The sequence below is a fragment of the Nipponia nippon genome, unplaced genomic scaffold (genome assembly GCF_047370975.1).
Source record: "Nipponia nippon isolate SJK-2023a ecotype South Korea unplaced genomic scaffold, ASM4737097v1 scaffold_18, whole genome shotgun sequence".
In the NCBI taxonomy this organism is placed as follows: Eukaryota; Metazoa; Chordata; class Aves; order Pelecaniformes; family Threskiornithidae; genus Nipponia; species Nipponia nippon.
Genome location: NW_028262334.1, coordinates 9,959,062 through 9,974,799, shown reverse-complemented (window position 1 = coordinate 9,974,799; position 15,738 = coordinate 9,959,062). Strand labels below are relative to the sequence as shown.

The following is a 15,738-nucleotide window of genomic DNA, read 5'->3' as shown; positions in this document are numbered from 1 at the left end:
GCGAAGGAGGGACGGCCGCTGTTCCATTGGCCAGCGCGCCGTGACTAGAAGACCAATGGGAAGCGGCGCTGGTTTGGCGCCCAGTTTGAGTGGGGGCGGGCTGCGGCTGCCGCTGTTTCTCCGCCGCTCTCGCGTCGCCGCCATGTTCGTCTCCGACTGCCGCCGGGAGTTTTACGACGTGATTGTCAGCCAGGTGCGGGCGGCGGGCCGCGACCGGCGAGGGGGTGGTGTCACCCCGGGCGTCCCGGCGGCGAGCGGAGCCGCCTCCCCTCAGGCCTCGCCCCGCCGGGCTGCGGCGGTTCCCGCCGCCTCAGGGAGCGGGGCTGGGGCCGGGGCCTCCCCGGCTCGGTTTGCGGCGGCTGAGGCGCTCTGGCCCTCCTAGAGCTGTGGGAGGTGTGGGGAGCGGGGGTGCCCGCGTCCCCGGGGCTGCCGGGGTCGGGGCCGGCAGCGGGGAGCGCCGCTGTCCGGCGGATGCGCGGCTGACGGCGGCGGGCCCGCCAGTCAGCCCGGGTTGTACGAACGCCCTTCCCGAGCGCGCCTGCGGCGCTGGAAACCCGAGCCGAAGCTGCTGCCAGCGCGACGAGGTCTCGGCAGAGGCTTTCCAGCCCACCGCCTTTCTCGCAAGTGCTTTGGGTGTTCTTGTGGACCTTTTGTTTAACCAAGGCATCTCTAGATCTATTTTTTTTCTTTATACCTTAACTGTTTTGAAGTTGTTTGCCCAGACGCTAAATTTTGTATTCTGTCTTCTTTGAAGTTTCTCTTGCAGTCTTTCTCGTAGCAGGTCTGGTTGGCTACTTTCCTTTTTAACCCACAGTTTGCTTAACTTTCTTCAGCGTAGATGTGTACACTGAAGTGGTAAAGCTTTTGTTGGACGGCCTTTTAGTATTTCTGCCTATGAAACTATATTATGGATTGTGGAAATGAAAGCATTTCCCTCAACTTCTCCAACTGTGAGCAAAATCTCAAAAAAAAAAAAATCCTGAAAAAAACAGCAGATAAATTGTTTTGCCTAAATAAAAGTTATTTCAAGAGTTGCCTTGCTCTTATTTTTGCTTCGGATTTTCTTTAGTCAAAACTGTTCCAGATCCCATGCTGAAAACTTAGTCCTTTCTAGACACGATGAAAACAGTTTTAGGACAGACTAGCTTTGAACCGTCAAAACTACGTGTGGTTCATAGGAGTCTGAATAATTACATTTCCTCAAAGCAGCTGACATATTTTGGGTATGTGGAGTTGTTTATTTTTCATATTTACAGGGATCCAAATTGGTTAGTTTTGGTTGTACTGTCCATTGAGAAGCAATCCAGGTTTATGCTTATCATGATCTCTGCGTAAATCTCTTACTTTCTAGTCTCACAGTGATCTACGCATTTCATGTACCGGCACGTGAGATTTGGCGCTATGTTAATATATTAATGCTATTATTTTATTATTTTTGCAGCGTGTTCTTCTTCTTGTTGCTTCAGATGTTGATGCGTTATGTGCTTGTAAAATACTCCAAGTAAGTCTTTGTTCATTGTCACTGTAGGCTAACAGTAAAAGAAAAAATGCCCTGGGATCCTTTTAATAGGTTTGAACTGGGGAAAGGGTGAAGATTTAATCTGCTTTTGTAACTTGTTTTTTCCGTGAGTTATGACACTGAAAACTGGTAAGTCATACTCCCAAAGTTCATGTAGATTTGTCATTTGGGATGTCTTTAAGGTAAAGATGTGTATGAAATAGAATTACAGCATGATATAGCATTGTAGAAGAGGTTTCCCCTCACCTTTGCTAACAGCCGTTTCCTTCGTTTCAGGCTTTGTTTCAATGTGATCATGTGCAGTATACACTCGTCCCAGTATCTGGGTGGCAAGAACTTGAAACTGCCTTTCTTGAGCATAAAGATCAGGTGAAAAAATACTGGAAACTTTTAAAGTTGCAGCTCATCTTATATAGACATGCACTTTTTCCCTTTCCCCAGCTTAAAATGTCAGCTCTTTAATTATTATTATTGATTACCTCAAAACAGTGGTTAAATTTTAACATACCAGTAACAAACTTGCCAACTTTCTTACATCAGCTCAAACTAATATGGTATAATTTTGATAGAGTCAAATTAAGTTTGCACACCTTTTGAGATCTAAAAGGTGGTAGTAGTGGATGTCCAACATCCCTGAATTTGGGGTTTTGTCTTACAAATTTTTTTCCTCCTCAGAGACATCAAATATCAGAAAGTAAATACAAGTTTTGGCAACAATGAGTGCTTTGGAGGTTTTGTAAAGGTGTTTTCAGTCTTCCATGTTTCCTGCTAATTGAAGTAAAAAGCTTTTTTTTTTTTTTTTCCCTCCTTTGCTTTTGTTTGCAGTTCAAATATTTTGTTCTTATTAATTGTGGTGCCAACGTTGACCTTCTGGAGATCTTGCAGCCTGAAGAAGACACTTTTTTTTTTGTATGTGACAGCCACAGACCTATCAATGTAGTGAATGTTTACAATGACACACAGGTAAGTGCTTTTCTTTCATAATAATCATCTGCGTTTTCTGTGTTTTGCTGAACTGCTTACAGTGTTAGCTAGTAGGTGAGGAAGCAGTATTAATGGATATTTGCAGTAGTAATGTACGTGATCAGAAAAAAATCTGTCTTCAGTAATAAAATATATACCATTAGCAGCGTGATAGTTGTCAGTAGTAAGCACCTGTTAATCATGTTGCTATAAATCAAACTGCTACAAATCAGAGGATAAACAGCCTCCAAAATGTAACATGTATTATCTCTCAGCAGCTAGCAACACCTAGAATTTGAGTATTAAGCACAAATTATTTGACAACATGACTTCAACAAGCGTAAAAAATAATTCTTTCAGTAATGCTGTAACAAAGGAATAAATTTTTTACTGTTATTTTGTATAAATAGGTATGGTCTTGCATTAAAAAGCAATATTTTTGTTATGTCAGGAATCGATCACAGCCAAAATGAATTTTTAGTTTCTCTTACGAAGTATCTGAAGTATTCTCATTTGTCATTTGAAATGCGTTTTAATCACTAAATAAGATACTTTAATACGTTTGTTTTTCTTGCTAGATTAAGCTGTTAGTTAAACAAGATGATGATCTCGATGTTCCTGCTTATGATGATATCTTCAGAGATGAAGAGGATGAAGAAGAGGACTCAGAGAATGAAAGTGACGGGTCAGAACCTACAGAGAAACGCAGGCGTTTCGAAGAGGTGTGTTTCTGCTGCTTTGTTGTGAAAAGAAGGAAAATAAAACAGCTATTACATATACTTTACATCATCATCATAATGACATTTGAGTTTAAAAATTATGTTCCATTAGATCACAAATTCAAGTGTAGGATTTAAAAATAATCTACTACAACCAATAGAGTTTCACATACACAAAATGTTTATTTATGTGAACTGCACAGAAATATTTTCTCCTTGTAAAAAAACATGTTTTGAACTTGATTATGAATAATGCTCTCTTTGTATAAAGAGATTTATGTCTGATTATGTGCTCTGGGCTTTTCAGTCTAGCAAAACAATTTATTTAGACATAAATGTCTTTTTTTAAATAATTGTTTGAGGAGATAGAAGCTCACAAATAATTTAGCAATACGTTTTGTCTGTCCTTGTAGCAGTAAACTAACAGAAGTGTATTATGGTAGACACAAACGATTAAATTTGCCAAACAATTAAATTTGTAGCGTATTTTCTATTTGTACCATACAAGGAAGCAAAGGCACAAGGCTAGTAATATTAAGGAACAATTAAATGTTAAGACATTCTCAGATTTAATATATATTTCATATTAATTTTCTATTAATATTGTACATTTTTTCCTACTAATCTACAAAGGGCCCTAACTCAGCAAAACCAGATATCAGAAATTCAAAGGAAAATCTGTAAATAGTGTGCACAAAAGCTATTTTTCAAACCTTGAACATTCACAAATACCTTTTTGATTTCTTTGAGTTTTCAAGCTGATGATGCCATTTATGGAGCTTAACTATACAGTGAGTGCCTCTTTTTCTGAGCTTCATTAATTATCTTGTCTTTATTTTTCATCAGTGTCATTCTTATGTTATAAAATGGTAGGATGCAATGCTGCCAGTGTTGAAAATACTGTGTTTTGGACCTTTTTATTTGTTAAGAACGTTAAGAACGTGCTAAATAAATGCTAGCACAGATAATACTTTTCTTATTAGATGTTGTTAATAGGAATAATTCTTATTTCTAATGAAGACTTAGTCATTAAAGTATCTGGATAGGTGCTGATCCGCTAGAGTATTTTTTCTAGCTTTTTAACATTCAAATTAATTTACAGGATGTCATAGAGAGAACAATGAAAAGACGACAAAGGCGAGAATGGGAGGCACGCAGGTCTGTAACTTTATGTTGCTTGTATCTCTTTTTCTTTATCTTATTTGATTAAAATCTTGTTGAGAATACAGAAACATGATACTATGCTGCTTGATTTGCAAGATGCTTTAGTTCTAACTTTATTCAGAAAGTAGAGAGAGAGATTTACTATATAAAAATAAAACATTTAAGTGGAGGATAGTTATAAACAGTAATTTATAAATTTGAGTAGCAATGGGTGCATTGCTTCACTTTTAAGTCGCTGTAGTATTCTGATCTTGTCTGTCTTAGGGTGAAATTTGTGCTTCTGTTTTCTTCCTTTACAATCCCACTACTGTCAATAGGAATGAGCTGGAACAAATCCAATAAGAAAATGGGATTTGAGGAATAATGATTTAATACATTTTTCCTTTTTTATGAGTACATTTCAGTGTGGTTTCCACATTGCTACTAAAATCTCATTGCCTTGCCGAAAAACAATTTCTAGCCCAAGTTTAATTTTTTTTAATTGCTAAAATGAAATTTGAATATTATTTTACAATTCCTGTCTTATATTTTTAATTGGATCCAATGACCAGTTCCCCACTTAGTCAAATGAGGATTTTTTTCCCTTTTTAGACGAGAAATTCTTTTTGATTATGAGCAATATGAATACCATGGGACCTCGGTAAGTATAAACTCGTTTGCCAGAAAAACACAAGGTGCCAATGTAAAGGTAATTGGACAATATATAGTGTTATAATAATCTAATACAATGTTATAATTGCCTAATAATACTATGCATTATAATAATATTGTTGTATCTTGTTACTTTTATGTCTTATTATCTATAAGATACGTCGTAGATGTACAAGTAGTTTGACATAGCAGTTTAATGCTTTCTGGTTGTGTACGTTCAATTTTACCATTAATTAACTAGATACATCATAGAAACGATACTGGTAGGCTGGCAGACACCAGCCGACTGAGTCACAGTGGCTAATGTAATGTTAACAGTGGTGGGAAATGATAAACCAGAACTATTATAATTTTTGTTGTTTGATATCTTTAATGCTGGCATAAAAAAAAATTATGATAGTGGAATTTTTTTAGGTCTTGACAAAAGTATCTACCTCTGCACAAAATACCCTTGCAAAAAGACACTAGCATGTAGGCAGCTTGTTTGCCTTTCGAAGTTTTCAAAGTGTCAGGATATTTCAAACTTAACACTTAGGACATCAAACTGTTCCTTCTGTCATTTGGCCTCTTGTCTGATTATTTCTATATTTTAAGTGCTGCTTTATATATAATGCAGGTTTGCAGAGCTGTATAAAATATTTTTCCGCCTACTTAGTATCTTAGAAGTTACGACACTGGCAGATTGTCAGACTCCAGTGTGATTTCTAGAGCTTTAGTAACATGCTAGTACTTGGCAAATTTACCCGTGTTCTGTTTGTTTAATGAAGTGACAGTTCTGTGTTCATTTATCCTCTCTTTTTGCTTTTCCCTCGTACAGTCTGCGATGGTGATGTTTGATCTGGCATGGATAATGTCTAAAGACTTGAACGACATGTTGTGGTATGGTTCCATCAACATTTTTCATAGAGGCTAGAAGCTTAATCCCATAGTAAAGAGAGGCAAGATTTCCCAAAACTGTTTGATTTCAGTATAAAGTTTCAGTTTATTTCGTGAGTGGATGTATGTCTTGAACTGGAGGACACATCTGTGTAAATTAATTACCAGCAACCAATAGATTTTTGCGCTGAAAAAGGGAGGATGGCACTATATGTGTATGTCTGCTACAGGGGGAATAGTAGCATATAGCTTTGTTCTTAACGTCTATACAGTTGGTGAACAGTGTTTCTGACTTGTTCTGTTACATACTTAGAGAGTTAAATACAATATACTGTACTGGAATATTTTTTGGTTTAACATTTTTTTTTCCTTTTCTTCCCCCCCCCCCCCCAATTTTAGGTGGGCTATTGTTGGCCTAACAGATCAATGGGTCCAAGATAAAATCACTCAGTAAGAAAGATTTTTTTTTAATTTATCCTTACTATTATTTTTAATTTATCTATCTTTTAATTGTTTTTAGGAGTAACTAATAGCAATTAACAGAGATCAGAAAATGTGGGAATTAATGTAATACAAGATAATTAATAAACAGTGACATTAAATATCTTAATAACAATGTGATCTGATGCCTTCCAAAAATGGGAATATACATCAGAAAAAAATGCATTTTCCTTTTCTACTATTCAGAATTATTAAACTAACTGTATTTTTCACAAAATTATACAACAATCACTTCTGATCCGGGAAGAAATGCTGTTTAATAGTAGTTTATGGAAATATGACCCTGATACAGTTTTATTAAAGGAAAAAAAAAATTGTATGTTCTGTATCCTCCAGCTTCCTTTCCAGTCTTAGTTAATGAGTTTCAGATTTCTCTTTTTTTTTTCTTCTTTGTTTTTATTTCCTACTAGATACCTTCAGAATTCTAGTAGTGCATACGTAGACTTTAATTCTGGTATTCTAGTGTTACTAATACACTGATGTTTTTAAGGAGATAGATGTAATAAGTAAGTAATTTCATTGGTCGGTCTATCTGTCTCTCTGTATTGGTTTTATTGTAGCTTTAGTTCCTCAGGTGTATGGCTGAATATTGAAAGTACATTATTTAATATGTTAGTTTGCCTTTTTTTTTTTTTTTTTGAGATCTATCTGCAGTTTTCACGCTGCTGACTGGCCAATGTGTAATCTTTAGGAAGCATTTTTGTGTTCTCATGATCAAGTACAAAAATACACAGGAAGAAAGCGAAGTAACAAATGTGGTTTTGTTTAAGAATGAAGTATGTGACTGATATTGGAATCCTGCAGCGTCACGTGTCTCGCCATAACCACCGCAATGAGGATGAGGAAAATTCTCTGTCAATTGATTGCATGCGAATAGCATTTGAATACGAGTATCCTTGCATAAGATCTGGGGAAAAGGAACTCTGCCCACCTGGTGAACCTCAGTTGAGTTTTTATCCAGGGAAACAAAATCCCAGCACCATCTCTGCTGCTGAAAATGGAATTAAAAGAAATGGAGATTTGAATGTTTTGTTGAACATGAATCCCTCTTTCAGTAGCTCGTGTAGCCTCAGTTCAGCTTAACCTTTCAGAATTAGTTACAAGTCAATGTTGCTCATCTTGTGTTACACGCACCTGCAGCTTCTAACTGTACCTTATGTAGTAGAGAGATGCAATATATAAGGGCAACTGAAGACTTACCTACCAGTTGTGGAGTTTTGTTACTATTTGTAACTTCAAATGATGTATGTGTTCATAATTATTTCCCATAATTCCTGTTCAGTCTGCGCCTGGCACTTTATCAGCACTGGTCACTATATGAAAGTCTCTGTAACACTTCATATACCTCTGCTAGCCTTAAGCTTTGGTCCGTACAAGGGCAGAAGAGGCTCCAGGAGTTTTTGGCTGACATGGGGTGAGTTATAAAACTCTGAGTCTTGATTAAAGGATAATTTTTTCAATGAATTATGGAAAAATATTGATAATACATCTTGCGAGTACTCAACTAGTTAGTTTTTAAATATGATTGTGGGGCTCTGCGTAGGTTGCAGTGTCTCTGTGAGTTGTTATGCAGCTTGTGTCCTGGCGTACGAGGAATGCTTCAGCTGTATGCCTTTATGGAGTAGCAGATTAGTAATTAACCTATGCTTTCTCACATCCATTTTTCAATGACTCAAGAAAAAAGAACACAAACAAGCTTAGTCACACTTAACTTGCTACATTATCTAATATGAAGAAAGCCTTATGAAAGGAAGGCAAAATATTTGTTTCTTCTGGCATACCTATCAATGTATTTTTTCCTTCTCAGTTTGCCTTTGAAGCAAGTGAAACAGAAGTTTAATTCCATGGACATGTCTTTGAAAGAAAATCTTCGGGAAATGATTGAAGAATCTGCAAACAAGTTTGGGTACATTGTTTTAAATACAAATGCTTTATCTGAAAGTACTTTTCAATTACGTTGAAATATTTTTGTATGAAGAGGATGTAACAGCTTGTTTTAAAAAATATGTTTTTTAGATTGACAAAGTAATACTAGGCTCATTGCAAATGTTAGGATATGATTTGTCTTCATGTTCTTAACATTAACATGCTGAGGAGATGGCTGGTCAATGTTGATAATAATGCTGATAATGTTAATAATCTGTACTGGTTTTACCTCATTTTGCAGAATGAAAGATTTAAGAGTTCAGACCTTCAGCATTCACTTTGGCTTTAAGAACAAGTTCTCAGCAAGTGATATAGTTTATGCAACAGCTTCTCTCATGGAGAATATAGAGAAAGAGGGACCCGAAACAACTAATTTCATTAAAGCTTTGGACAGTCTCTCCAGGTGCTGAAAATATGTCTCTTCCTTTTACAGTTTTATTTAGGGAACGTGGGTTACGTATCTAAAAGATGCATTGATGCTTTGTAAGCCATTGAAAAATAAAAATATTGCTGTGAATCGTGTTCAGAGAGGTCTCACTTTTGTGTGAAAAACTTCAGTTTTATATGAAAGTGTTTATTATTTTTATTCTTTCTGTTGCAGGGGTAACCTGGACAAACTGCACCAAGGGCTGGACCTAGCCAAAAAGCAGTTACGTGCCATTCAGCAGACAGTAGCCAGCTGTATTTGCACCAACCTTGTAATTTCTCAGGGGCCTTTTCTCTATTGCTCGCTCATGGAGGTCAGAATTCTAATTTTTGGCTGTCTCGTTTGACTGTCATGTTTGGCTGTCTCATAGTCGAATAACACTGTTTTCTTAACTGCTTGACTCAGTAAGAATGACTCTGCCAGAAAGAACCTTGTATCTATACTGTGCTGTCCTCCGCTGGGTCAGTGTTGACATCTGCTCTGACCTTCCCAAAGGAAGAATCAGTCCTCTCAGAGGGGGGAGGGCTTCAGATCCAAGTCAAGTGGGTGAGATCAAACTCCGGTATTGTAATGGTTCTTGATAGTGTTCTCTGAGCCACGCAAAATGTTTAGACATGTCAGTAGATATTAAAATTAAGTAAATCATCTTGGATTGTAATTGAAATAATTCTTCTTTTCCTAGGGCACACCAGACGTGAAACTGTTTTCCAAACCAGTGTCTCTGTGCCTGCTTAGTAAATACTTACTCAAATCATTTGTTTGCTCTGTAAGTAAATCAAAAGCTTTTGACTAACTAACTTCTGGCCTGTGTAGTTATTATTCTTCTGTTGGATACTTGCAGTTGATTTATTAAAAATATATGAAAATCTTAATAATGTTTTTCTGCTAATTAGTTGGATAATTTTAGCACATCTGTGAATGCTGCTCTAGGAAAAATATCTGCCTGGGAGACTTCCTAGCATTAGAAAGAGTTTTCATTACTAAGATACTTTACAATCTAAAATCTTTGTGTAATTTTGTACGTTTTGAGGGAGCATATCACTAAATATGGACTTCGGAAAGTTAACCTGACACAAAAACAAGCAGTATTGCAGGACTGGTGATTGTTACCTGAAGATTTCTGTGTCTGTTTAAATAAAATCCTCTGATCTTTACAACTAATGTAACTGAAATTAAATTGCATTTATCTTTTGAGCTTTTAGTTACACAATTCGGATAAAAATGAGGTTTTAAGATTGAGAACTGTCTTCACAGTAAGCACTTCCTAATTTGTAAATGTAATTTATGGTGGTCCATCCTCATCAGATTGCATCTGTCTGTCCTCGTTTTGAAAGTTAGACAGGGTGAATAACTAGTCTGCCACTAGGAGCAGGACAGCATCTTTAAAACTCACTGCAAAACGTTTACCTTAAGAGCAGAACGCTTTAAACAAACCTGTTTCATTTACTTAAGTGTCTAAAAATGTTAAAATCTTCATAATTATTTTTTGATTTAATTCAATGACAAAATTTGTTGAAGTTACAGCTCACTGCTATAAAACAATATGACAGGGGAAAATAATTTCTAGGGAAGACTGTGTTTGTCAAAGTTTTATCTGTTGTGTTTCCATGTAAAATTATTATTGCAAAAAATTAAGCCCAGTGAAAGTTTTTAGATACCCATACCTTTTTTAGATAACCATACCCATGGTTTTTTTAAGAGCTTTTTTCTTTACTGTAAATCATATCTTGTCTGTCTATATCATTTCTGTGTTAAAATGAAATGCAAGATCAGAGAAGAACTGAAATTTCTATTGGTCTGTAAAGTGACTTACTGTAAGAAAGAAGGGGATTAAGAGATTATGTAAAGAAACCACCTTCTGTGAAACTGCATTATAGCTGTATCCTTAGGTGAATATTTGTAATACTAGCTCACATGGAGAGCTGAAACTAAATTGTTTCCTGAGTTTTGTCTAACAAAGAGGCTTTCTGACTTCCAGACGAAAAACAAGCGTTGTAAATTGCTGCCACTGATAATGGCTGCACCAATGGATGTTGAACAGGGAACTGTGATCATGGTGGGGATTCCTCCGGAGACAGAAAGCTCTGACAAAAAGAAGTAAGCATATTGTTTAAAAGTTCTTACTAAAGGTTATCTATAGAGTTTTCGTGGCTCGGAAGGAAACATATCTTTCCTGTACCTATTTAACACTATGTTGACTTGAATTGTATCCTTCTCTAGAAACACGCTTTTTGTACATAGTATGCCTGAGATACTTTGAGAGAGGATACAGATGTTCCCCAGCTTCCTTGCAAGTTTTTTTGCCTTCCCTCTTAACTATTTCTTTGTCTCTAAAAGAGGGCAATAGTTCACTATATGACCCATGACTTCATTTCTTAAAGCCTGCCATGTTAAGATTTTTGCACTTGAGTAAGTGAGGTGTCTGTTGAATACATGGCACGTGAAAAACACCTGGAAGACATTTTCAGCTCTCAATAAGGAGAAAGTTCCATACTTCTACCTTAGTAAATGTATCCTTTTCTGTAACGCTCATACGTATTTCTGTTCGTCTTCTAGCTTTTTTGGAAGAGCATTTGAGAAAGCTGCAGACAGTACCAATTCTAGGACTTTACACAACCATTTCGACATGTCAAGTGAGTAATGCTACCGCTTATTTCATTCACCAGAGAGTCCTTTAGGGGTCAGTGTTTACGCAGCCTCCGTAAAGCATAACGACGGTATGTGTATGCCTTAGATGGTGTGTATGTGATACACTATTCCTGAGTCTAGCATAAACACAAACCACATTATTTGTCAATCTTTGTCTAAGTTCTATCTTGTTGTGCAGAAATTAGAAACTACTAAGCAGAGGCTTGTGTATCTTTTTGAGACGATCTACATTTTGCATGGAGTAATGATTTTCATATGTGCGCTTCAGTTTAAAATCTGTGAGGTTATCTGTGAGGGTTTTTATATTTAGCAGCCAAACCAAGTATAGTATTCATGTTACAAGACGCATTCTTTATTGTCTGTTTGAAAAACGAGATAGGCAAATCCTGTTGCATAACTGTCTTTGTATATGCTTACAAAAGAGGCAGTTTTTAATAATACATACTTATATACGCGTGTGGAACACACAAAGAAGCATTCCTAGATTTAAAAAGTGGCAGCTATATCATGTAGTGAGCACCTAGAAATCCGACTTTGCTGAAATCTATGAGCAAAATAAACGATGTGCTTTGCCTTTTGTCCAAATAAATAGGTTCTTTTTCCTTCTTAAAGTTGATTATGAATATAAATAAGTATACCTGGAATTTAATATTCTTCAAGTGTGACATCTAGTATATCTTTCAGTTATTTGCATCTTGTAATAAAATATTTCATATTTTAGTAATTGAATTGAAAACAGAAGACCGGAGCAAATTTCTGGATGCACTCATTTCTCTCTTGTCCTAATGGTAAGACAGTGTAAGGAGGATTAATTAAGAAATTAATTACAAATCAAGCTAGTAACCAAATGACATTCGTAGATTATCTGTCAAATGTTCTAAGAAAATGCGGCAACTTCTAGTGAAAATATAAATTGAAGATAAGAGTTTCTTACAATAGTTTTTTGGGGGGGAGGAGACAGACAATGTACAAGCGGAATATTTTTTTTTCTCCTGAGGAGATTTATTTAAGTTTCATCATCCATAAGCTTCTCTTCCATTGTTCTTAACTTTTTGTGGCTTCTTAACTTCAGCTGGAAAAGGAGCAGCTGTTTGTGTTGTGACAGAAAGGGAGATATTAGCTAATTGTAGTTGATACTCTGGTACCGACTTCTTCTTTTAATTCTGATGGCTTGTTTGAGCTCAGGATGGAGCCTTGGCCATAGCAGTGTCGTTCTTGGCTTTGACATTAACGTGGAATTTGCATTTTTCTTTCACAGTGTTAAGGTTGTAGCCTATGTTAGGGTGTAGTTTTTATCTGGAATAAAGACGGGGATATAAGTCGTCATTTGTAGTTGTGACTGCTAGCTTCACACTAGTTCAAAGTCTGTTTTAAAGCTACCTTAGGGCAAGACAGATTTTACTGTAGATCTGATGAGACTGTCAAATTGTCACAATTGCCGTCAAATCTTCACTGCTTTTCAATGATGAACTATTTTTATTGGTTTGTGTGTGCATTTATTCTGCAGCGATGGGTGGGGATAGCTTGCTTTCTCCCAGAGAAGAAGCCAAACGCTAAATTGTTTTGTAAAGACTGTTTAGACAGCCTGTAAGACTGTTTGAAAGTATATAAAGCACCTCGTGGCTTCTTCATGCCTACATAAAGATTTGGTCTTTAGTATTAACATGTGAAGTAGTCTCAGAAGATTATCTTTACGGTGTACATAGGAAAGCAAAGGAGTAAGATGAAGACTTTAACAACAGCCTGTGAATGTTGGTAGTCCTAGACAAATGACAATATGACTTACATTTTTCAATGGGTATCAAAGCTACAATTTCTTTTTTCTTCTGTTCACTCATAAGTTTGAAACAGTGGGTCAACAGCTGCAGTTGTTGTTTGTTAGACAGCGTAGTCAGGCACGGCTTCCAAGATTTCTATGCCTGTTTATTTCTTTCGTTACACTGTGACTACTGATTGTTTCAGTTTGTCTTCTGCCCTTGTTATACAGTGGTGCTTTTTGGCTCCTTGTGCTGGAAGCTGAGGATCAGATGCTCTGAAATTATTTCGGATGTTCCAAAGGTCATGGTGCTGCAATTGTGACGTATCGTCTTGCTTTCTCTTAAATGTACCGGTACAGGCCTGGACTGTTGTTCTTATGCCTCTTGGGAGGTCAAAAGGATTTTAACCTTCCACACAGATATTGAGCACTGCTTGTTTGTAAAGATCCCGTACTCGTAATGGCAAAAGGTGTCAACTAGGAGTATTTGCCAATTGGACTTCTATTTGTCAAGCCTGCTTTTATTAGTAGACATGCTCCCGTGATGTGTAGCTGTTGGCTAATAACAAAAAAATAGGTTTTGAAGAAGTTCCGTATTTATATTACCGTTATATTACCATTCAAATGTTCTTTTAAAATTGTCTTGTATGCTTGTTGTCTATTTTTTTTATAAGAAACTTCTTGAAACTCTGCTTGAATTTCTAGAATGTTGAAACTGGTTTTTAGTACTATCAGGCTGAGGTCTTTGTAGTTTAATTGAAATAACTGTTTTGTGAGACAAGTTTTAAGATTTTAAGGCTTTTTAAAATCCAAGGACTGAGTAACTGCCAAATACCGAATGAAAAATCTGGGGAATTCCGGTGTCAGTAAAGCATTTTTAGTCATGCATTGTAATACTATATTGTCACTTGTAGCTTGGCTTTGGGAATAATTTTCCTGGAAAGAGTCTAAAATACTAAGATAATTGTGTGTAGACTGTAGCATTATAAATATCGACAGAGTAGCTCAATCCTTTTCCATAATGGAGATTTCATTTCGCTTTGGTCATATGAAATGGTATTGCTTGTTAGACTTACCCTGCTCTGCATTGCGTGGGTATGTATATGTGTATGTTTGGAATTCTTTTTCTTCTTGCAATGTTTGCTTGAATTCTGTGTGACTTCAATATTTTCATGTATTATAATGAACATGTAAAGGTTATGTATCATTATACCCTACTTTGTACAGATTCTTAATACAGGTTAATTTAATATTAAATGTGATTTAAATGTAGCCAACAGAAAGCTAATTAAACTATATATTTTTATTCAAACAGAAGTTTGGGTTGGGTTTTGTTTGGGTTTTTTTTCCAAATATTTTCATCTTATCTGAGTAAAATCCCTGTGCCGAGCTGCAGTGGGCAAAAAGTTGTGCTTCCTAAGATAAACCATAATGCCACCTTTTGGTTTTGCGTGTTTACTAGGTAGTATTGGCAATACAGTAATTTTATTACATTTCTGAGGTAGATTAGTGTGCTTTAAGTCAGGAAATGGAAACACACAAGTTTGTGTTGGTTTTTTTGAACACTGATACCAGTGACAAGCCATGATTACAATGTAAAAGCTAGGAGTCTACGTGATACTGAAGTGCACTTCTAAATATTTTCACTTTATCTTCCAGTTGCAAACTGCTGAGTGAGTCAAGTGAATTTCCTAAATTTATCTTAAACTTACCTGTCACGAAAGAATCGCTGCCATTCCACAGCACTAAATGGCTGGAACTTTAGTTCAGCCCTGTCATATATTTAGGGCTTTCATGCTTCTAGATGGAAATATCAGAGAAAAATATGGGTACGTGTAGCAGTAAATACAATGTGCTTCGGTGTGTGAGACCACCATCATGTGTATGGAATGAATAACGTGTGCTGGGTAAAAGTGAATTTTTACTTGCATGGTCTGCTTGCTCAGTAAAAGGTCTTGCACATCCTGGATCTCTGACTCATGGTTCAGTGGCCCTCTGTCAGGAAATCCTAAACAACCAACTAAATTCCTCATTTTCTCCCTGTACAAAACCTTTAGACAGGGAAGAAAAGTGTTGTGAGGAAAAGCATGGGCACGTAACCTCTCAGTTTCATTACTATCTCTGTCTTTGGTTACATTTAGTGCTATGTTTTCAACACATGGAATAGTTTTGATGGGTACCTTAGCAGGCCGTTACCTTTATCTTCTTGTTTGGGGTTTTGGTTTTCCTGTTTTTTTTCTCCACCCTCTCATTAGAAGCTCCGTGTGAACCCCTTCATCTCACCTCATCTATGCTCTTATTGCTGTTGCATCCCTCGTCCCTCTCCTGGAACTTGAGGTATTTACTCCATTTCCCTTTCAGGGCATGTTTGGGTTCTACTGCCACCACCTTTTCCTGCTGTTGTGATAAATACAGATCTTGCCTTGCAACGAAGAGGGAAGTTGGGGGGTGTGTGTGTGTGTTTGTTTTAGTAGGTGACTGTCATGTAATGAAAAATGAACAAATTTTCAGGCACGTGCACCCTTTAGCTCCAGCATATTGCGTTGTGCTGGGAGGATGAGAAATGGGAGCTAGTTTTTATGCTGGG

The 15,738-nt window shown here is 36.8% G+C and overlaps 1 protein-coding gene across 2 annotated transcripts; it reads left to right on the top strand.

The window, feature by feature from the left end:
- The first annotated feature begins 55 nt into the window (after positions 1-55).
- Positions 56-14,423, top strand: CDC45 (cell division cycle 45). Of its 2 annotated transcripts, none has more exons than XM_087754483.1 (19): positions 56-193; positions 1,442-1,501; positions 1,796-1,888; positions 2,345-2,482; positions 3,061-3,204; positions 4,304-4,359; positions 4,957-5,005; positions 5,834-5,895; positions 6,292-6,342; positions 7,164-7,283; positions 7,676-7,807; positions 8,201-8,299; positions 8,561-8,722; positions 8,921-9,059; positions 9,429-9,512; positions 10,725-10,843; positions 11,303-11,379; positions 12,117-12,183; positions 13,383-14,423. In XM_087754483.1, the coding sequence occupies exons 1-18, from the start codon at positions 56-58 to the stop codon at positions 12,179-12,181; spliced, it is 1,788 nt and encodes a 595-aa protein (XP_087610609.1). In that variant the 3' UTR covers positions 12,182-12,183; positions 13,383-14,423. The 2 variants fall into 2 exon arrangements, with proteins under 2 accessions (XP_087610609.1, XP_087610610.1); XM_087754484.1 differs by having other exon boundaries at positions 12,117-12,193.
- Positions 14,424-15,738: the final 1,315 nt, after the last annotated feature.